General features: G+C 48.0%; 1 protein-coding gene and 1 long non-coding RNA gene across 3 annotated transcripts in view; one reads left to right on the top strand and one right to left on the bottom strand.

The window, feature by feature from the left end:
* Nucleotides 1–23,109, top strand: part of LOC145941604 (netrin receptor UNC5C) — a 36,616-nt gene that overhangs the window by 5,766 nt on the left and 7,741 nt on the right. The window contains exons 2-7 of one of the 2 annotated variants that reach the window (XM_083047771.1): nt 1,386–1,616; nt 19,930–20,340; nt 20,929–21,210; nt 21,449–21,613; nt 22,234–22,266; nt 22,836–23,000. In XM_083047771.1, coding sequence (XP_082903897.1) covers nt 1,538–1,616; nt 19,930–20,340; nt 20,929–21,210; nt 21,449–21,613; nt 22,234–22,266; nt 22,836–23,000 — 1,135 coding nt within the window. In that variant the 5' untranslated portion in view covers nt 1,386–1,537. The remainder of the gene's footprint in view (nt 1–1,385; nt 1,617–19,929; nt 20,341–20,928; nt 21,211–21,448; nt 21,614–22,233; nt 22,267–22,835; nt 23,001–23,109) is intronic. The other variant, XM_083047772.1, reaches the window with a different exon arrangement.
* The window catches only part of LOC145941605 (uncharacterized), a 50,205-nt gene continuing 45,846 nt past the window's right edge, over nt 18,751–23,109 (bottom strand). The window contains exons 3-4 of the long non-coding RNA XR_014426188.1: nt 18,945–19,226; nt 18,751–18,841 (exon numbers count right to left, since the gene is read on the bottom strand). This is a non-coding gene — a long non-coding RNA (uncharacterized LOC145941605). The remainder of the gene's footprint in view (nt 18,842–18,944; nt 19,227–23,109) is intronic.

Raw genomic sequence — 23,109 nt, 5'->3', positions numbered from 1 at the left:
AAATGTTTAAACGAAGGCATTGAGTTTCAATTAACCGACTCGGCAGGATCGTATAACAGCTTGGTACTAACAAGCTTTGCATATACGCACGCTAGATATATGTTCGCGATCATAAGTTTGCCTCAAATGTTATGTTTCTGCGCGAAATTTGTTGCACGATATGCACACATCGCGTGGATTTTAAGCATCTCGCTGAGAGTTTAAAGTATCGATCGATAAGCGAGGGAATAATTCTCGTAGTAACATTCGAGGTGTAATTACGAACAGCGATGTTGTTTAAACACAAACGTAGATTAATATATGTGCGGCGAAATATATGTTGCTAAAAGTTTGTTGTAGAGAGCAATTGCGTTTCGCAGGCAACATTATTTAAAGATAAACTCTGAAATCTCATGCAAAGTTGACTCATTTTTGGCCTTTAAATGCATTTAGTTTTAAAAATTTTGGATACCGATAATCCTAAAAAATTAATTATCGAGTTGATTCCAAAAATAAGTACTGTTATAGATATTGCTGGAATCATTTTTCTTTTGAGAAACCATGAATTTAAAAATTTTCTTGCATCAAAACTTCTAAAATTCTTCAAAGAAGAAATTAATAAATTACCGTTTAAATGGCAGAACAAGTTATACTTAATAATGGAGAACACATAATAAGTTAAAATATATCGTAAATAAATAAATATAAAGATTCAGTTTGTAAAGAACGGAATTCATTTACGAATGGAATCCAATACATTTCCAATAGACGAATCACGCTTAATAATTAATTCCGACGGTTATCGATCGGAGAGTCCCTCCTCTCTGAAGAAACAGCAGTCTCGCGTTCAAGGGAGCTATCGAAACATAAGGGGAAATTACCGCCTCTCCCTTCGCAGGCTTTCCTTTCACGGTAGCAACGACTGGAAATGAAGGCGCCGCGAGGAAATTTCGCGTGCGAGAAAGTGTCTGCCGCCGTTGGAATATTTAAATGCCAAGGGCTCCGCCAGCCACGTCGTAAGTGGCACTCTCGACTTTCCTCTAACCGTCTCTCTTATACTGCTTTCCGGTGGAAACAACGTTCAGCGGCGACCCGACCGACGTTAAACCTATTTCACCTCGATACTTTTTCGCCCCGGTTGCGTGCGAGATGGAATTTTCATTTTGCGCAAAGAATATATACCTTCCATACGTTAGAGCGAAGTAGGTTGCTTTATCGCGTTTCTCGAAATCTCACTGAAAGTCGTGCGCATTTTACTTACGTAGCTCTTTATGTCCCAAGATTTATGGCGCGCTCAATTATATTTCGCGTTCGCGGAAAATTATTTTCTCGCGCGTTAACGAGAAAACCCAGATGTGTTGAAATTGCTGTATTAATCATGCGTCGGTACTCGTTTATGATTACAGGTGCGGGCTCGTATCAAGCCGACGAGTGGCCAGTGTTGTGTCGAGTGGCGCCGAATGGTGACGGTTTTTAAGTGTGATATTTCGACTAAGTTCCTTTCGCTAAGAAGAGAAATGAACGAATGATTGGACAGAGGTGATCCCTGATACGCGCGATGAGACCGAAATCTTGCTCGCTGTTCCTCTTATTCTCGGTCCTCCTACCCGGAGTGGTTCCCTTCACGTCTGGCGAAGGTAAGTATAAGAAGTGCAAATCAAATTTATATATACATATATATAAAATTATTATATATATAAAGAGAGAGAAAGCTCAGCCGCGTCGCTCTCTCGTAAAACTTCAGGCTAGATGCGTTAAGACAGTCGAGGAAGAGATCTCGTAGAAGATCGTTAAGTTTGCCATTTAACTCATGCGGAGAGCCTGTAATGATCTCCCATTCCCGTGGATACCTAGAGCCCATGCGGCTAGAATATTCTCGCTCGAGGTACTCGCGCCAAACGCAACGTCCGAGTATTACTTTACGCGTAGTCCTTCCTTCTGTCGGACGTAGGCACCAGAGAGAAATGCGCGAGAGAAATTACTATTAGACTGTAAATTACGTTGTGTCATTACGTCGTTGATGGAACGATCACACCAGTCGTGTTAATTTGCCTCATTTATTTCGCAGAGAGACTCGAAACGTTTTATATATTTTCTTATTTTATGGTCGATAGGAAAAGGGGGGGAAAAAGGAGGAAAGAGAAGAAAAAATTACGCCCTTAATAAAATCCGCGAGAAAGGTTTCTAAATGCATTTCGGTAAATGCACGCGTATGTGTATATTTACACAATTGCGACAAGCCACTTGAAAATATCATCCGTCAACGCTCTGAATTGTAATACACGGAGCGAGATGTAATACACCGTGACTCGGGTGTTTCGCTAACGATCGCGAGCCGGGAAATGAAAACAGAAGCACGCCTTTTGCGGACTCTCATTAACCTGGCACCCCCACCATAAAAAATCGGGTTCGGCTATAATGCATAATTAAGTGCTAATTTGTTGCTAATTAATTGCCCTAAGCGCGAATTTTTTGCTCCTACCGATTAGCAGGAAAACGTAATTAAAGATGGGGGTGCTAGCTTGCCATTAAGCTAGCACCACCCCCACTTCCGGAAAACACTTATAGCGAGTCAAAAATAAAAAAAACCAATACATCAGAATTAATTGCTAATTAATTGCTCAAAGATACTGCAAACAGATTTTGAAAATTTTGAATTTTTAATTATGAACCATTATGCACCAATATGACATACTATAAGAGTAAAGTACACTAACGCAATTAATTGCTGCTATGATTTTGGTCTCAAAATGTTTCTCATGTTTCTTTGGTCTCAAATGAGTGTGACCGAGAGAGAGACCGAGAGAGAGACCGAGAGAGTGTGACCGAGAGAGAGACCGAGAGAGAGACCGAGAGAGTGTGACCGAGAGAGTGTGACCGAGAGAGTGTGACCGAGAGTGTGACCGAGAGAGAGACCGAGAGAGAGACCGAGAGAGAGACCGAGAGAGTGTGACCGAGAGAGAGACCGAGAGAGTGTGACCGAGAGAGAGACCGAGAGAGTGTGACCGAGAGAGTGTGACCGAGAGAGTGTGACCGAGAGAGTGTGACCGAGAGAGTGTGACCGAGAGAGTGTGACCGAGAGAGAGACCGAGAGAGAGACCGAGAGAGTGTGACCGAGAGAGTGTGACCGAGAGAGAGACCGAGAGAGAGACCGAGAGAGAGACCGAGAGAGAGACCGAGAGAGTGTGACCGAGAGAGTGTGACCGAGAGAGAGACCGAGAGAGTGTGACCGAGAGAGAGACCGAGAGAGTGTGACCGAGAGAGAGACCGAGAGAGTGTGACCGAGAGAGAGACCGAGAGAGAGACCAAGAGAGTGTGACCGAGAGACCGAGAGAGAGACCGAGTGTGACCGAGAGAGAGAGACCGAGAGAGTGTGACCGAGAGAGAGACCGAGAGAGTGTGACCGAGAGAGAGACCGAGAGAGTGTGACCGAGAGAGTGTGACCGAGAGAGTGTGACCGAGAGAGTGTGACCGAGAGAGAGACCGAGAGAGAGACCGAGAGAGTGTGACCGAGAGAGAGACCGAGAGAGTGTGACCGAGAGAGAGACCGAGAGAGAGTGACCGAGAGAGAGACCGAGAGAGAGTGTGACCGAGAGAGAGACCGAGAGAGTGTGACCGAGAGAGAGACCGAGAGAGTGTGACCGAGAGAGTGTGACCGAGAGAGAGTGACCGAGAGAGAGACCGAGAGAGAGTGACCGAGAGAGAGACCGAGAAAGTGTGACCGAGAGAGAGTGACCGAGAGAGAGACCGAGAGAGTGTGACCGAGAGAGAGTGACCGAGAGAGAGACCGAGAGAGTGTGACCGAGAGAGAGACCGAGAGAGAGACCGAGAGAGTGTGACCGAGAGAGTGTGACCGAGAGAGAGACCGAGAGAGAGACCGAGAGAGTGTGACCGAGAGAGAGACCGAGAGAGTGTGACCGAGAGAGTGTGACCGAGAGAGTGTGACCGAGAGAGAGACCGAGAGAGTGTGACCGAGAGAGTGTGACCGAGAGAGTGTGACCGAGAGAGTGTGACCGAGAGAGTGTGACCGAGAGAGAGTGACCGAGAGAGTGTGACCGAGAGAGTGTGACCGAGAGAGTGTGACCGAGAGAGTGTGACCGAGAGAGAGACCGAGAGAGTGTGACCGAGAGAGTGTGACCGAGAGAGAGACCGAGAGAGTGTGACCGAGAGAGAGACCGAGAGAGAGAGACCGAGAGAGTGTGACCGAGAGAGAGACCGAGAGAGTGACCGAGAGAGTGTGACCGAGAGAGAGACCGAGAGAGAGACCAAGAGAGTGTGACCGAGAGAGAGACCGAGAGAGAGACCGAGAGAGAGACCGAGTGTGACCGAGAGAGAGACCGAGAGAGTGTGACCGAGAGAGAAACCGAGAGAGTGTGACCGAGAGAGAGACCGAGAGAGAGACCGAGAGAGTGTGACCGAGAGAGTGTGACCGAGAGAGTGTGACCGAGAGACAGACCGAGAGAGAGACCGAGAGAGTGTGACCGAGAGAGACCGAGAGAGAGACCGAGAGAGTGTGACCGAGAGAGTGTGACCGAGAGAGTGTGACCGAGAGAGAGACCGAGAGAGTGTGACCGAGAGAGAGTGACCGAGAGAGAGACCGAGAGAGTGTGACCGAGAGAGAGTGTGACCGAGAGAGTGTGACCGAGAGAGTGTGACCGAGAGAGTGTGACCGAGAGAGAGTGTGACCGAGAGAGAGTGACCGAGAGAGAGACCGAGAGAGTGTGACCGAGAGAGTGTGACCGAGAGAGAGACCGAGAGAGAGACCGAGAGAGTGTGACCGAGAGAGAGACCGAGAGAGTGTGACCGAGAGAGAGACCGAGAGAGTGTGACCGAGAGAGAGACCGAGAGAGTGTGACCGAGAGAGTGTGACCGAGAGAGAGACCGAGAGAGTGTGACCGAGAGAGAGACCGAGAGAGTGTGACCGAGAGAGTGTGACCGAGAGAGTGTGACCGAGAGAGAGAGACCGAGAGAGTGTGACCGAGAGAGTGTGGCCGAGAGAGTGTGACCGAGAGAGAGACCGAGAGAGAGAGACCGAGAGAGTGTGACCGAGAGAGAGTGACCGAGAGAGAGACCGAGAGAGTGTGACCGAGAGAGTGTGACCGAGAGAGAGTGACCGAGAGAGAGTGACCGAGAGAGTGTGACCGAGAGAGAGTGACCGAGAGAGAGTGACCGAAAGAGAGTGACCGAGAAAGAGACCGAGAGAGTGTGACCGAGAGAGAGACCGAGAGAGAGTGACCGAGAGAGAGACCGCGAGAGTGTGACCGAGAGAGAGTGACCGAGAGAGAGTGACCGAGAGAGAGACCGAGAGAGTGTGACCGAGAGAGAGTGTGACCGAGAGAGAGACCGAGAGAGTGTGACCGAGAGAGAGACCGAGAGAGAGACCGAGAGAGTGTGACCGAGAGAGTGTGACCGAGAGAGAGTGTGACCGAGAGAGAGACCGAGAGAGACCGAGAGAGTGTGACCGAGAGAGAGACCGAGAGAGAGACCGAGAGAGTGTGACCGAGAGAGTGTGACCGAGAGAGTGTGACCGAGAGAGTGTGACCGAGAGAGAGACCGAGAGAGTGTGACCGAGAGAGAGACCGAGAGAGTGTGACCGAGAGAGAGACCGAGAGAGTGTGACCGAGAGAGAGACCGAGAGAGAGACCGAGAGAGTGTGACCGAGAGAGAGACCGAGAGAGAGACCGAGAGAGAGACCGAGAGAGTGTGACCGAGAGAGAGACCGAGAGAGTGTGACCGAGAGAGAGACCGAGAGAGAGACCGAGAGAGTGTGACCGAGAGAAAGACCGAGAGAGTGTGACCGAGAGAAAGACCGAGAGAGTGTGACCGAGAGAGAGACCGAGAGAGAGACCGAGAGAGAGACCAAGAGAGTGTGACCGAGAGAGAGACCGAGAGAGAGACCGAGAGAGAGACCGAGTGTGACCGAGAGAGAGACCGAGAGAGTGTGACCGAGAGAGAGACCGAGAGAGTGTGACCGAGAGAGACCGAGAGAGAGACCGAGAGAGTGTGACCGAGAGAGTGTGACCGAGAGAGTGTGACCGAGAGAGTGTGACCGAGAGAGAGACCGAGAGAGTGTGACCGAGAGAGTGTGACCGAGAGAGAGACCGAGAGAGTGTGACCGAGAGAGAGACCGAGAGAGTGTGACCGAGAGAGAGACCGAGAGAGAGAGACCGAGAGAGAGTGACCGAGAGAGAGACCGAGAGAGTGTGACCGAGAGAGAGTGACCGAGAGAGAGACCGAGAGAGTGTGACCGAGAGAGAGTGACCGAGAGAGAGACCGAGAGAGAGTGACCGAGAGAGTGTGACCGAGAGAGAGTGACCGAGAGAGAGTGACCGAGAGAGAGTGACCGAAAGAGAGTGACCGAGAGAGTGTGACCGAGAGAGAGACCGAGAGAGTGTGACCGAGAGAGAGTGACCGAGAGAGAGACCGCGAGAGTGTGACCGCGAGAGTGTGACCGAGAGAGAGACCGAGAGAGTGTGACCGAGAGAGAGACCGAGAGAGAGACCGAGAGAGTGTGACCGAGAGAGTGTGACCGAGAGAGAGACCGAGAGAGTGTGACCGAGAGAGAGACCGAGAGAGTGTGACCGAGAGAGTGTGACCGAGAGAGTGTGACCGAGAGAGAGACCGAGAGAGTGTGACCGAGAGAGTGTGACCGAGAGAGTGTGACCGAGAGAGTGTGACCGAGAGAGTGTGACCGAGAGAGTGTGACCGAGAGAGTGTGACCGAGAGAGAGACCGAGAGAGAGACCGAGAGAGTGTGACCGAGAGAGAGACCGAGAGAGTGTGACCGAGAGAGTGTGACCGAGAGAGAGACCGAGAGAGTGTGACCGAGAGAGAGACCGAGAGAGTGTGACCGAGAGAGAGACCGAGAGAGTGACCGAGAGAGTGTGACCGAGAGAGAGACCAAGAGAGTGTGACCGAGAGAGAGACCGAGAGAGAGACCGAGTGTGACCGAGAGAGAGACCGAGAGAGAGACCGAGAGAGTGTGACCGAGAGAGAGACCGAGAGAGTGTGACCGAGAGAGAGACCGAGAGAGAGACCGAGAGAGTGTGACCGAGAGAGTGTGACCGAGAGACAGACCGAGAGAGAGACCGAGAGAGTGTGACCGAGAGAGTGTGACCGAGAGAGTGTGACCGAGAGAGTGTGACCGAGAGAGTGTGACCGAGAGAGTGTGACCGAGAGAGTGTGACCGAGAGAGAGAGACCGAGAGAGTGTGACCGAGAGAGTGTGGCCGAGAGAGTGTGACCGAGAGAGAGACCGAGAGAGAGAGACCGAGAGAGAGTGACCGAGAGAGAGACCGAGAGAGTGTGACCGAGAGAGTGTGACCGAGAGAGTGTGACCGAGAGAGAGTGACCGAGAGAGAGTGACCGAGAGAGAGTGACCGAGAGAGAGTGACCGAGAGAGAGACCGAGAGAGTGTGACCGAGAGAGAGTGACCGAAAGAGAGTGACCGAGAAAGAGACCGAGAGAGTGTGACCGAGAGAGAGACCGAGAGAGTGTGACCGAGAGAGAGTGACCGAGAGAGAGACCGCGAGAGTGTGACCGAGAGAGAGTGACCGAGAGAGAGACCGAGAAAGTGTGACCGAGAGAGAGTGACCGAGAGAGAGACCGAGAGAGTGTGACCGAGAGAGAGTGTAACCGAGAGAGAGTGACCGAGAGAGAGACCGAGAGAGTGTGACCGAGAGAGTGTGACCGAGAGAGAGACCGAGAGAGAGACCGAGAGAGTGTGACCGAGAGAGAGACCGAGAGAGAGACCGAGAGAGTGTGACCGAGAGAGAGACCGAGAGAGAGAGAGACCGAGAGAGAGACCGAGAGAGTGTGACCGAGAGAGAGACCGAGAGAGTGTGACCGAGAGAGAGACCGAGAGAGTGTGACCGAGAGAGAGACCGAGAGAGTGTGACCGAGAGAGAGACCGAGAGAGTGTGACCGAGAGAGTGTGACCGAGAGAGAGACCGAGAGAGTGTGACCGAGAGAGTGTGACCGAGAGAGAGACCGAGAGAGTGTGGCCGAGAGAGTGTGGCCGAGAGAGTGTGACCGAGAGAGAGACCGAGAGAGAGAGACCGAGAGAGTGTGACCGAGAGAGAGTGACCGAGAGAGAGACCGAGAGAGTGTGACCGAGAGAGAGACCGAGAGAGTGTGACCGAGAGAGTGTGACCGAGAGAGAGACCGAGAGAGTGTGACCGAGAGAGTGTGACCGAGAGAGAGACCGAGAGAGAGACCGAGAGAGTGTGACCGAGAGAGACCGAGAGAGTGTGACCGAGAGAGTGTGGCCGAGAGAGTGTGGCCGAGAGAGTGTGACCGAGAGAGAGAGACCGAGAGAGAGTGACCGAGAGAGAGACCGAGAGAGTGTGACCGAGAGAGAGTGACCGAGAGAGAGACCGAGAGAGTGTGACCGAGAGAGAGTGACCGAGAGAGAGACCGAGAGAGAGTGACCGAGAGAGAGACCGAGAGAGAGTGACCGAGAGAGAGTGACCGAAAGAGAGTGACCGAGAGAGTGTGACCGAGAGAGTGTGACCGAGAGAGAGACCGAGAGAGTGTGACCGAGAGAGAGTGACCGAGAGAGAGACCGCGAGAGTGACCGAGAGAGAGACCGAGAAAGTGTGACCGAGAGAGAGTGACCGAGAGAGAGACCGAGAGAGTGTGACCGAGAGAGAGTGACCGAAAGAGAGACCGAGAGAGTGTGACCGAGAGAGAGACCGAGAGAGAGACCGAGAGAGTGTGACGGAGAGAGTGTGACCGAGAGAGAGACCGAGAGAGAGACCGAGAGAGTGTGACCGAGAGAGAGACCGAGAGAGTGTGACCGAGAGAGTGTGACCGAGAGAGTGTGACCGAGAGAGTGTGACCGAGAGAGAGACCGAGAGAGTGTGACTGAGAGAGTGTGACCGAGAGAGTGTGACCGAGAGAGTGTGACCGAGAGAGTGTGACCGAGAGAGTGTGACCGAGAGAGAGACCGAGAGAGAGACCGAGAGAGTGTGACCGAGAGAGAGACCGAGAGAGTGTGACCGAGAGAGAGACCGAGAGAGAGACCGAGAGAGTGTGACCGAGAGAGAGACCGAGAGAGTGTGACCGAGAGAGTGTGACCGAGAGAGAGACCGAGAGAGTGTGACCGAGAGAGTGTGACCGAGAGAGTGTGACCGAGAGAGAGACCGAGAGAGTGTGACCGAGAGAGTGTGACCGAGAGAGTGTGACCGAGAGAGTGTGACCGAGAGAGTGTGACCGAGAGAGTGTGACCGAGAGAGTGTGACCGAGAGAGTGTGACCGAGAGAGTGTGACCGAGAGAGTGTGACCGAGAGAGTGTGACCGAGAGAGTGTGACCGAGAGAGAGACCGAGAGAGAGACCGAGAGAGTGTGACCGAGAGAGAGACCGAGAGAGTGTGACCGAGAGAGTGTGACCGAGAGAGAGACCGAGAGAGTGTGACCGAGAGAGAGACCGAGAGAGTGTGACCGAGAGAGAGACCGAGAGAGTGACCGAGAGAGTGTGACCGAGAGAGAGACCGAGAGAGAGACCAAGAGAGTGTGACCGAGAGAGAGACCGAGAGAGAGACCGAGTGTGACCGAGAGAGAGACCGAGAGAGAGACCGAGAGAGTGTGACCGAGAGAGAGACCGAGAGAGTGTGACCGAGAGAGAGACCGAGAGAGAGACCGAGAGAGTGTGACCGAGAGAGTGTGACCGAGAGACAGACCGAGAGAGAGACCGAGAGAGTGTGACCGAGAGAGTGTGACCGAGAGAGTGTGACCGAGAGAGTGTGACCGAGAGAGTGTGACCGAGAGAGTGTGACCGAGAGAGTGTGACCGAGAGAGAGACCGAGAGAGAGACCGAGAGAGTGTGACCGAGAGAGAGACCGAGAGAGTGTGACCGAGAGAGAGACCGAGAGAGTGTGACCGAGAGAGAGACCGAGAGAGAGACCGAGAGAGTGTGACCGAGAGAGAGACCGAGAGAGTGACCGAGAGAGTGTGACCGAGAGAGAGACCGAGAGAGAGACCAAGAGAGTGTGACCGAGAGAGAGACCGAGAGAGAGACCGAGAGAGAGACCGAGTGTGACCGAGAGAGAGACCGAGAGAGTGTGACCGAGAGAGAGACCGAGAGAGTGTGACCGAGAGAGAGACCGAGAGAGTGTGACCGAGAGAGTGTGACCGAGAGACAGACCGAGAGAGAGACCGAGAGAGTGTGACCGAGAGAGTGTGACCGAGAGAGTGTGACCGAGAGAGTGTGACCGAGAGAGTGTGACCGAGAGAGTGTGACCGAGAGAGTGTGACCGAGAGAGAGAGACCGAGAGAGTGTGACCGAGAGAGTGTGGCCGAGAGAGAGAGACCGAGAGAGTGTGACCGAGAGAGAGTGACCGAGAGAGAGACCGAGAGAGAGTGACCGAGAGAGAGTGACCGAGAGAGAGACCGAGAGAGTGTGACCGAGAGAGAGTGACCGAAAGAGAGTGACCGAGAAAGAGACCGAGAGAGTGTGACCGAGAGAGAGACCGAGAGAGTGTGACCGAGAGAGAGTGACCGAGAGAGAGTGACCGAGAGAGAGACCGCGAGAGTGTGACTGAGAGAGAGTGACCGAGAGAGAGACCGAGAAAGTGTGACCGAGAGAGAGACCGAGAGAGTGTGACCGAGAGAGAGTGTGACCGAGAGAGAGACCGAGAGAGTGTGACCGAGAGAGAGACCGAGAGAGTGTGACCGAGAGAGTGTGACCGAGAGAGAGACCGAGAGAGAGACCGAGAGAGTGTGACCGAGAGAGAGACCGAGAGAGAGACCGAGAGAGTGTGACCGAGAGAGAGACCGAGAGAGAGACCGAGAGAGTGTGACCGAGAGAGAGACCGAGAGAGTGTGACCGAGAGAGTGTGACCGAGAGAGAGACCGAGAGAGTGTGTACCGAGAGAGTGTGTACCGAGAGAGAGACCGAGAGAGTGTGACCGAGAGAGTGTGACCGAGAGAGTGTGACCGAGAGAGAGACCGAGAGAGTGTGACCGAGAGAGAGACCGAGAGAGTGTGACCGAGAGAGAGACCGAGAGAGTGTGACCGAGAGAGAGACCGAGAGAGTGTGACCGAGAGAGTGTGACCGAGAGAGTGTGACCGAGAGAGTGTGACCGAGAGAGAGACCGAGAGAGAGACCGAGAGAGTGTGACCGAGAGAGAGACCGAGAGAGAGACCGAGAGAGAGACCGAGAGTGTGACCGAGAGAGAGACCGAGAGAGTGACCGAGAGAGTGTGACCGAGAGAGAGACCGAGAGAGAGACCAAGAGAGTGTGACCGAGAGAGAGACCGAGAGAGAGACCGAGTGTGACCGAGAGTGTGACCGAGAGAGAGACCGAGAGAGAGACCGAGAGAGAGACCGAGAGAGTGTGACCGAGAGAGAGACCGAGAGAGAGACCGAGAGAGTGTGACCGAGAGACAGACCGAGAGAGAGACCGAGAGAGTGTGACCGAGAGAGAGACCGAGAGAGTGTGACCGAGAGAGTGTGACCGAGAGAGAGAGACCGAGAGAGTGTGACCGAGAGAGTGTGGCCGAGAGAGTGTGACCGAGAGAGAGACCGAGAGAGAGACCGAGAGAGTGTGACCGAGAGAGAGTGACCGAGAGAGAGTGACCGAGAGAGAGACCGAGAGAGTGTGACCGAGAGAGAGACCGAGAGAGAGTGACCGAGAGAGAGACCGCGAGAGTGTGACCGAGAGAGAGTGACCGAGAGAGAGACCGAGAGAGAGTGACCGAGAGAGAGACCGCGAGAGTGTGACCGAGAGAGAGTGACCGAGAGAGAGACCGAGAAAGTGTGACCGAGAGAGAGTGACCGAGAGAGAGACCGAGAGAGTGTGACCGAGAGAGAGAGAGACCGAGAGAGTGTGACCGAGAGAGAGACCGAGAGAGTGTGACCGAGAGAGTGTGACCGAGAGAGAGACCGAGAGAGAGACCGAGAGAGTGTGACCGAGAGAGAGACCGAGAGAGTGTGACCGAGAGAGTGTGACCGAGAGAGTGTGACCGAGAGAGTGTGACCGAGAGAGTGTGACCGAGAGAGAGACCGAGAGAGTGTGACCGAGAGAGAGACCGAGAGAGTGTGACCGAGAGAGTGTGACCGAGAGAGTGTGACCGAGAGAGAGACCGAGAGAGTGTGACCGAGAGAGAGACCGAGAGAGAGACCGAGAGAGAGACCGAGAGAGTGTGACCGAGAGAGTGTGACCGAGAGAGAGACCGAGAGAGAGACCGAGAGAGAGACCGAGAGAGTGTGACCGAGAGAGAGACCGAGAGAGAGACCGAGAGAGAGACCGAGAGAGTGTGACCGAGAGAGAGACCGAGAGAGTGTGACCGAGAGAGAGACCGAGAGAGAGACCGAGAGAGTGTGACCGAGAGAGAGACCGAGAGAGTGTGACCGAGAGAGACCGAGAGAGAGACCGAGAGAGTGTGACCGAGAGACAGACCGAGAGAGAGACCGAGAGAGTGTGACCGAGAGAGAGACCGAGAGAGTGTGACCGAGAGAGTGTGACCGAGAGAGTGTGACCGAGAGAGTGTGTCCTCCTTAATATCACGTAGTCTCTCATCGGTATCCGTCCGATCGAGAAGGAACCGCGCGTTCTTCTCGCTGCGACGAAAGGTCAGGTCAGCTTTAATTATCGTAAATCAAACGAGCGGCCGCCGCACCGTGCCGAGGAGGCACCAAGTTGCGCAAGCACGATTATTGTTGAAATCAGGGAGAATATTGACGTGGAGGAAGCAGGGAAGGGGACCGAACAGTGTCTCGCGAATATGCGGGAGAACGGCGATCGTGAAATATCGACCGATCGGATTACGTTCCTCGGAGTCGTGATATTCTCGCACGATAAATTTTTTTTAAAATGAGATTATAGCACACGGTTCTTATGATTACCTTCAATTAATTATGTGAAATTATAAATAATGAAACAAGAATATCTCAAGTGAGCTTGAGAAATATTAACGATTTCGAAATCTGTCTAGGAATGAACTTTACACAATGCCCTTTTTCATTAACGCGTCTGCGCACCACGGGGCAAGTATCCGCGTCGCGATAGATAAATACAATCCGTCGTTAACGTTGAACGACAATGACGAGGATACGTCGGGAGCGCTAATTAGTTGTCCCTTCGAGAAAAGAAAGATCGAAGAAAAAAGAGCGTGGCATGGGAGTTTTCATGTGTAGTCGAGAGAGAGACCGAGAGAGAGACCGAGAGAGTGTGACCGAGAGAGTGTGACCGAGAGAGAGACCGAGAGAAAGACCGAGAGAGTGTGACCGAGAGAGAGACCGAGAGAGAGACCGAGAGAGTGTGACCGAGAGAGAGACCGAGAGAAAGACCGAGAGAGTGTGACCGAGAGAGTGTGACCGAGAGAGAGACCGAGAGAGAGACCGAGAGAGAGACCGAGAGAGAGACCGAGAGAGAGACCGAGAGAGTGTGACCGAGAGAGAGACCGAGAGAGAGACCGAGAGAGTGTGACCGAGAGAGAGACCGAGAGAGTGTGACCGAGAGAGAGACCGAGAGAGTATGACCGAGAGAGTATGACCGAGAGAGTATGACCGAGAGAGTATGACCGAGAGAGTATGACCGAGAGAGTGTGACCGAGAGAGAGACCGAGAGAGAGACCGAGAGAGTGTGACCGAGAGAGAGACCGAGAGAGTGTGACCGAGAGAGAGACCGAGAGAGTGTGACCGAGAGAGAGACCGAGAGAGAGACCGAGAGAGTGTGACCGAGAGAGAGACCGAGAGAGTGTGACCGAGAGAGAGACCGAGAGAGTGTGACCGAGAGAGAGACCGAGAGAGAGACCGAGAGAGAGACCGAGAGAGTGTGACCGAGAGAGAGACCGAGAGAGAGACCGAGAGAGTGTGACCGAGAGAGTGTGACCGAGAGAGTGTGACCGAGAGAGAGACCGAGAGAAAGACCGAGAGAGTGTGACCGAGAGAGAGACCGAGAGAGAGACTGAGAGAGTGTGACCGAGAGAGAGACCGAGAGAAAGACCGAGAGAGTGTGACCGAGAGAGAGACCGAGAGAGAGACCGAGAGAGAGACCGAGAGAGAGACCGAGAGAGTGTGACCGAGAGAGAGACCGAGAGAGAGACCGAGAGAGTGTGACCGAGAGAGAGACCGAGAGAGTGTGACCGAGAGAGAGACCGAGAGAGTATGACCGAGAGAGTATGACCGAGAGAGTGTGACCGAGAGAGTGTGACCGAGAGAGAGACCGAGAGAGAGACCGAGAGAGAGACCGAGAGAGAGACCGAGAGAGTGTGACCGAGAGAGAGACCGAGAGAGTGTGACCGAGAGAGTGTGACCGAGAGAGAGACCGAGAGAGTGTGACCGAGAGAGTGTGACCGAGAGAGAGACCGAGAGAGTGTGACCGAGAGAGAGACCGAGAGAGTGTGACCGAGAGAGTGACCGAGAGAGAGACCGAGAGAGAGACCGAGAGAGTGTGACCGAGAGAGAGACCGAGAGAGAGACCGAGAGAGTGTGACCGAGAGAGTGTGACCGAGAGAGTGTGACCGAGAGAGTGTGACCGAGAGAGTGTGACCGAGAGAGAGACCGAGAGAGTGTGACCGAGAGAGTGTGACCGAGAGAGTGTGACCGAGAGAGTGTGACCGAGAGAGAGACCGAGAGAGAGACCGAGAGAGTGTGACCGAGAGAGAGTGTGACGCGCCAGAATGGGAATTATTTATCTACTCTTGGTGCACCCCGCGAGAAAAATGGCCAAAGGAAGATGACGTGCGTGAGAAATGGAAGGCACACGTGTGTATACATACATATGTATGTGAGATATGATTTCTCCTATACCTTCGTTAGGTGTATCTCTCGTACCCCTAGCGTGCGCGCGAGGTTGTTTCGCCTGGTAAATGAAAAGCGGATGTATATGATTTAACGCTAGCGCGAAACGAGGATGCAATTATGACTTGCTAACCGCCTTCTCCTCCAAGATCTAACTATATAATCTTGCCTGCGTCTCTCTCGGATAAGTAACAATTATCTTGCAACAGACACGTCGCGAAACAATGCGGATATAGTAACGCGGTTAAAATTGCGCCAAGACTTATACACATACATTTGCAACGTCGCATCGAAGACCAACTTTGTTGATACATCGATTGGATAAAATTAAATGAAACACACGACTTGGCCGCACCTATGATCGAGCGTATGAAAAAGATGGCAATCTATCTATTCTCTAATAAGTCGTCGCGTGTAACTCGCGGATAATTGCCGCACTCGTTACTATCATCGTGATGTGAAAAACAAGCCTTAATGGCGATACACTTGCGGTTCGCTGATAAATATACAATCACGGCCTATGACCTCGTAATAATTTCAGCGAGAGAGTTACACGGCGCCTATCGCGAAGGAAAGGAACGCGGAGCGATCAGTCTTCTCTCGGTCTCAAACCTCTCTAGTCAACATAAGGCGTAATCATCAACGTCATCATCATCGGACGGGAAGCGAACCGGCGCCTAGCCGTTCTCCGACGTGCAACTTGGCCGTGGCGAGAGAGCGCGACGTATTATAAGACACGCACGCACACTCGCACGTGCGTGAATAATTATCTTGACGATTTATCGCGACGTGAAATCGCGTCATAATTTCGCCGTCTTGCGAACGCGGCCGCCTGCTGGCGTTGCTGAAGAAAAATATTAGCCGCGTTAATAATTAACGCGGGTCGCCCGCGGAGAGGCCGTTGTCGTTCTCACGTTTCGACCGCGGTAGCCGCCGTTTTGTGCAGCATTGCACACCTGGTTTACACCGGGTTGCGTCGCGCAATTTTTCAGCCGCGGGCTCATCGTTATCTCGCGAACGCGCAAATTTCGCGGCTTTTTTTCACATCCGTCAGTAACGGTCAGTACGCTGTGAGAGGTAAGAAATCGCGACGTGGTCGTCTTGTTGTAGACTTTACTACAATAATGCGATTATTATTCGCGAATGTAACCGTATCTATGTGTCGGAAGCTTATAACATATATTCGCTGGAAGAGGAATTGTGAGCATCGAGAGCTGAATTCAAGAGCTGTGTGCGAGAGATGTATTCGACTCTCTCGCGCGAGAGAATTTTTTACGACGCGCGATTTCGCAGAGACGGAAAAGCGCAGACCCGCGAAAGCCCAAATTCGGGCTGGAAGCTCTCCATTTCCTCTCGTGCGCGAGTATTAAATTTATGAAAGCGATAGCGTCGCCGGAGAATTTATGTTCCGCGACGCGCGGGATTATGCGGAGAAATTGATCGTTAATTCGTGCGCGTATATATACGGAGAGTTGCTTTGTGATTTATACCAGAGCTTATACACGAATGCAGCGTATATATGCACGAGAGGAACGCGCTTCGCGCAGCGGCGAAATTGATTTTTCGATCGACATTTTGGTCTCAAAATGTTTCCCTAATTAATTGCTGTTAAGATATGCAGTATCGAATTAATTGCTCCACGTTTTATTTAGAAAAATCGACCCGAAAAGGTGGCGGTGCTAGCTTGCCCTCAAGAGTAAAGTATGTTAACGCAATTAATTGCTGCTATGATTTTGGTCTCAAAATGTTTCTTTAATTAAGTGCTCTTTAGATATGCAGCGTCGAATTAATTGCTCCACGTTTTACTTAGAAAAATCGACCCGAAAGGTGATCGATTTTCGCGTAGTTTGTTTGCAGATCGGATATCCTTTCGAAAAAAAGAGAGAGAAACAAGAGAGGCAAAGAATATATGTATACATACATATGTGTACGTGCGTCATTTTAATTCTTGTCTCGTTTGCCCAACGCGTGCACCGTTTAACAAAGGCATCTCTACGTGGATAAATAAGAAAATATTTTTATGATCTCTCGTTTACGGACTTCTTTATTGACATATATAAATGAAAAAAGGCCATTTCCGAGAAGAGGTATTTCAAGATAATATAATATATATTTATTTCTGAGCAAACGCCATGTCTATGACGATTTTATTAAATTTTAGTTAGTACAATTTTCAAAAATACATTTAAAAGGGGTATTTAGATTTGTCGTAAATGAGAGTACTGAATTATATACTTTCTAGTTATCTTAACTAATAAACAGTTTTTTAACGTATGTTAAGGCATTAAAATGTATGTTAAAAGTATTATCTTTATTATAAAGATTTCAAATTCAAATTAAAATTAATAAAATTATTCTTGTAATTATACGGAATTATATAAAACCTCATTGTAACCTTGTTAAATTTAAACCTACTTAAATTTCCCTGAAACAAAAATTACAAACTCGCTAATGTATGCAAAATAAAAGAAAAATAAAAATATAGAAATAAATAACAAAAATGTTAAAAAAAAAAAATCCCAATTAAATTCAGCCTTATATACGCTAAAAATAAAAATTACTCTCTTTTATTGCATTTTTTAATATAAAAATCTTTTAATAAGAAAAAGTTTAACAAAGTCAGAATTACGAAATTTAGAAATATTAAAAGGCGCTTAATATACATTTAAATATTGATGATTATTCTCCTTGCTCATATAAGAATAAAATATTTATTATCTACAAAATTTTAATGTGCATTCTGATCTTTGCAATGATTAATTAGAAATTAATGGAAAAAGATCAGCCAATCTGTGCGAGTATAAGCACGTGACGAGACAGCCTAACAATAAGAGACAGCCTAATGTTAAACGTTCAACGAAGCGTTGGGATTAATAATCAAGTTTAATTATGTATTACGCCTATAGCAACCGTGTGACAAGTGGGGTCTCTTCTCGTTACGCACTTATATGCGCACAGATTGGCTATTTTCTTTAATTAATTTCTCCTTAATTATTGTGAAGATCGCAAAACGGACTTTTCTATTCGGTTTAATTCGCTCTATTTGCACACGAGAGATTCGGCGATTATTAAATCCTATATATACGGAATATTAAATTATTACAAGTATATTTTAAAGTATAGATTAATTTATTTATTAAACAATTAATGTGTTACGGGTTACGGAACTTAATTTATTTACTCGATCCGATTGTTTTATTGTGCGTCCTCAATTTGAATTATATTTAGATCGTTGAAAAGTCAAACGTTAAAGCGTCGAACAAAATATATTTGACTCTAACTCGATTCTCACAAGTATTGTTGCATCTTTTCCGTGATGCTGATTGACTGTCTCGATTCGCGTTGTGCGTTATACTATTCGTAGCATCGAGGTTGTCATCGCGAGGGTTAGCAGTTTGACAGTTTGTTCAAAATAAAATTAAATAAAATAACATAATATGTTATAATACTTTAAACTCGATTAATATTTTTGACAGTTATCAGCTGATTTCTGCCAAAAAATATTAATCGCGGATAAAATATTAAAACATATTATATTACTTACAAAATATTATTATTTTAATTATAATAAAATGTTACAAATAATATAATATGTTATAATTTATAATATATACTTATAATATATACTTCGTCCGCGATTAATATTTTTTAGCAGAAATCAGCTGATAACTGTCAAAAATATTAATCGAATTTAAAGTATTAAAACATATTATTATTTTATTTTATTTTATTTTGAACAACTGTCAACTTCTAATCCTCGCGATGACAGCCTCTCGATGCTATGAATATAACACACAATGCGAATCGAAACAGTCAATCAGCATCGCGGAAAAGATGCAACAATACCTACTTGTGAGAATCTTAACATGCCTTTTTAAAGAGGAAATGTTATAATATTTTAAATTCGATTAATATATTTTTGACAATTATCAGCTGATTTTTGTCAAAAAATATTAATCGCAGATAAGATATTATAACATGTTATTTAAAACATATTACTTTAATATTTTCAACATATTATACATATACACCCCTATTACAACTATAAAAATGTTATAAAATGAACTATTTCTCACTCACCGATACATAGCTGAGTTATAGTATACAGCACACATCGATCTGAAAACAAAATATTCAAATTATGTAGATACATATGTGGGTGTGTCGAATATACAATATCATAAACAATGCAATTTGGAAAAAATGTTTTTATTTTGCATACCTCACAGTTGCCCCGCTGTCACCCGATGCCTCCCTGGGCCTCCTCCTCCTCTCTTGGTCCATGGTAGCACTCGCGAAAACACGAATAATTACGATTGTCCGACACTGTACTCCCGACACGCGAAACTTTACACGGCACTCCCGACGCGACGCGTGAGACACACGCGTATTTCGCGCATTGCACTTGCAATGAGAAAAAAACGATGCGAAAACTATAATCGCACGAAGCAATACGTTCGGCACTCGAAAATCTCGGTCAACTCGCGCTTATCAGCAATGCTATCTGTAACAAATAAAATACATACATGTATTAGAATAATCTTATTATTTCGCATTACAACATACACAATATAAATATGTAAGCTAGAATTAACGATAGATATATCCACGGATCGCAACACATTCGCGCCCGCGACAACAGATTAAGTTGGGTTATGTTGGCAAGAAATTTTGCACCGAATTTTTCGCGAAATATGCGTTTCGAATAATTACGTCTATTATATTAACGTTGAAATTATGATGTGCGATTGATAAATATTACAATACAAAGGTTAGAAATCGTTTCTAACGATTATGCTTACTAATTAATCACAGCGGGACGCAGCTCCAACTGCCTGATACTCGCGGCGTTTCGGTAATGGCCGAAGCTACAAACATCGGCAACTTCATGCTAATAGCGCGCGCGCGATACTATATACATGACTTAATATTAATAATTAATTAAAACATAAAATCGAGGAATGGCGCGCGCTTGTGTTGTTCTAGTTAAATAAAAAAGAATGTAATATTAATAGATAAAGTAACATCATAAATATTTATTTCTCTCTCTCATTATTATTTGCAAGTAAAACTATTTTTTTATTTAACAACGCGGAAACTCATACGCTAAAATTAATAATTATTAATAAGTATTATGCATTATAAATGTTTCTATAAAAAATTAAAAAGCAGTTATTAAAAAAAAAAAAACTATTTCTTTGTATCAGAAGGTGAAGATGCCGCAGAGGAGGACTCCTATCTCCTAGAGGAAGACGATGTGCCTTCGGCTACGATAGCCAGCGATACCGAGTTAATTTCCGAAGGTGGCGGTCATCTACCAGTTTTTCTCACGGAACCCGTAAACTCTTTCGTCGTGAAGAACAAACCCGCAACTCTACATTGCAAGGCCGCTCACGCGCTGCAGATTTATTTCCGTTGTAATAATGTGAGAGCGGAGGATTCTCTGCAGCAGGATTTCGTAGATCCTCATACGGGAACAAGGATCGTCGACTGCGAGCTCAATGTCACGAGGGATCATATTGAAGAGTACTTTAGCAAGGACAAATTCAAATGCGAATGCATCGCTTGGTCTGGGTCCGGGCAGATTAAGAGCCAGCCGGCAATTATCGATGTCGCTTGTAAGTATATAATATATGTATATAAAAATAAGATCGTATTATTAATTCAATAAAATCTTCTCGAGACGATTCTAAATTTATTTTATCGACAAAATTTTTCAACTGAATAAAATGCAATGTGTATAGCGACAGTCTCATAACAAATTACTTTGTCTTTGTGTTCCCTTGTAATTATCTTGATTCTCCTGCCAGCGAAGTCGTTATTTAATTCTGTCCCTTAATTGACGACAATGCAATGAGCGTCGAGTTTCCAAGAGAATCAATTTAAAGGGACAGCCACTTGGCCGATTTCAGAGTTACATAACTCAAAAGCTACACATAAAAATGCATTTGGAGAGATGGAAAGATACGTCGTATAATATAAATTACCAAAAAATTAAAACGATAATCGCGATAATACAGAAAGATTTTGATATAAAATAGAATAAATTTTTTTCTTTCGCAAATATTATAATCTAAAAAAAAAAAAAAAAAACAAATAAGAAATTGAAGTACTTTATATATAAATTTGATAAATTATAATTATTTTGTCTTTTATTATTATTATTCACGTTTATCAAGACAAACACGTAAAATTATTTTTTTCAGATTTGAAAAAACAATTCGAATCGCCACCATACTCCGTATCGGTCGAAGCAGGCCAGAGTACCGAACTCAGGTGTTTGCCTCCGGTAGGAGTGCCACCACCGAGAGTTTACTGGTTAAGAAATAATATCCCCGTGGACACCGAGTCGGATACACTTTTAGTGTCCAGCGAGGGACATCTACTTATTGGTCAAGCGAAACTTAGCCATCAGGCGAATTACACGTGCGTCGCTGAAAACATCGCCGCGAAACGATTAAGCGAGCCAGTTAGCTTAACAGTATATGGTAAGAATTCTCTGTCTATATATTTTTATATAAAATTATATTTTTATATAAAATTATATATTTATATATATATATTATTTATTTTTTATATAAAATTATGTTTTATATAATTAATAACTCTGTGTATGTACCAATTACATATTTCCCGGCTGTAATATCTAAATATTAATAGTTAATAAAAAAATTCCCTCATCTCTCGTACACGTTTCAAAAATATTTTTTTTTTTGTTTCAATTAGTTAACGGTGGCTGGTCTTCTTGGTCGTCTTGGTCGGAATGCCACTCGCGATGCGCGAAAGGCGGTCAGAAGAGGACGAGAACGTGCACGAATCCTGCGCCCATGAACGGCGGCCAGCCGTGCCTCGGCCCATCTCAGCAAAAGATGGACTGCACAGCTTGCCCCGGTGAGTGCCCTTGAATTCATTATTCGCGCGCGCGTATAAGACTTTCGAAGAAGAGACTCCCTCTCTCTATCGAGGAATCTTCTTGCCTGTGTTTTCGTGTATTTCTTTGTTCTGACCGACTACGGCGACGTAGTCGCGAGGTACACTTAATGTGTAGCAAGCGAAAAAGGTGTCTTCGTCTTACGATAGACGAGAGTAGGTTTTGCCATCGCGAGACGATATTACCGATGCTGAAGAGACAAGACATTCTCGTTTGATTTACGACCTAATCTCTCCCCTTTCCCTCTCTCGCCGCATGTCTTTCCACATCGAAAGCGTGTCTGTCTCTTCGTGAGTCTTTTAAATCGTATTCACCTTTCGAAACGTTTGCGACATCTTAAAAGCTATCTATCCTCGTAAAGAATACGCGGACTGCATGCGAACGATTCAGCCCGCCGGAATTATATTGGAGGAAAATCGGTGTCCGCTTTATATACAATATGGGCGGTCAAGACATTGATCGATCCGATGTTCTTTCGACGTTTTTCACGCGAGAGACACGTTAATCGCCCGGCACTCATATCAATGCACTCACGACGCACTTTTTATTCCCCCTTAACGCTCGCTCACTTTGGGAGTAGCTGGCCCTTTGGAGGAATTCACTAACACCCTGGGTAAGTCTCTCCTTCACATGTGCATGAATCATGGTCCTCGGCCACGGACGGGAAAATTAAACCGCGACCGCAGCTACGACCGCGTATATAAGGGCGTTTTAATAAAACGTAGTAAACCAAGGGAAGCAAGGGAGCGCCGGGCTGTTTATCCGGTGGCGCTTAAGTGCCAATAAAGCAGCCGGGTTTGGTGAGAGCGAGAGACCGTAGAATGTGTAAACGGGTTCGGCGACGGTGTTAGTCACCAATCCCGGTTCTCTCTACTTTTCTCCTTCGCGCGCGATGACTTGAAGGGAAAAACGTGTCGATACGAGTCAATTATATGAAAGAGAAATAAACGTCGTTGTTAAGAACCAGTAACAACCGGCAGTAAACGTTAACCGAGTTGACAAGTATGATCCTCTCTCAACAACGAGACCGCAAAGGAGATTCGTGCGGAGTTACGAGCCCGTTTTGTTCGGTCCGAGTTTTTTTTTTATCATCGCTACACGTCGATCGAACGCGCCTTAACGACCCTCCAAACGAAGCGAGAGAAGTCTCCAACTTCCTCTTTTTTTTTTTTTCTCGCCCAGTTGTGGACGGCGGATGGTCCAGATGGTCGACATGGTCCGTGTGTGGGAGCGACTGCACGCACACGAAAAGAAGATCGTGCGACGAGCCGCCACCCAGCCACGGCGGGCGATCCTGCCAGGGTAAGGACATCAGTGTGGCGAATTGCACCGGCGGCATGTGCAACGGTAAGTCACCCGCTAAACTTTTCTTTACGTCTTGATTGCGTTTTCACGCTCGTCGCAATCTTTTTGCGTACCGTAAAGTTTCCGATGAAAGCCATCGCGCTATACCTCG

Source organism: Prenolepis imparis, unplaced genomic scaffold (genome assembly GCF_030444845.1).
Source record: "Prenolepis imparis isolate NDT839.2.m4 unplaced genomic scaffold, iyPreImpa1.0 SCAF_10, whole genome shotgun sequence".
Classification (NCBI taxonomy): domain Eukaryota; kingdom Metazoa; phylum Arthropoda; class Insecta; order Hymenoptera; family Formicidae; genus Prenolepis; species Prenolepis imparis.
This window is presented reverse-complemented; position numbering and strand designations above follow the sequence as displayed.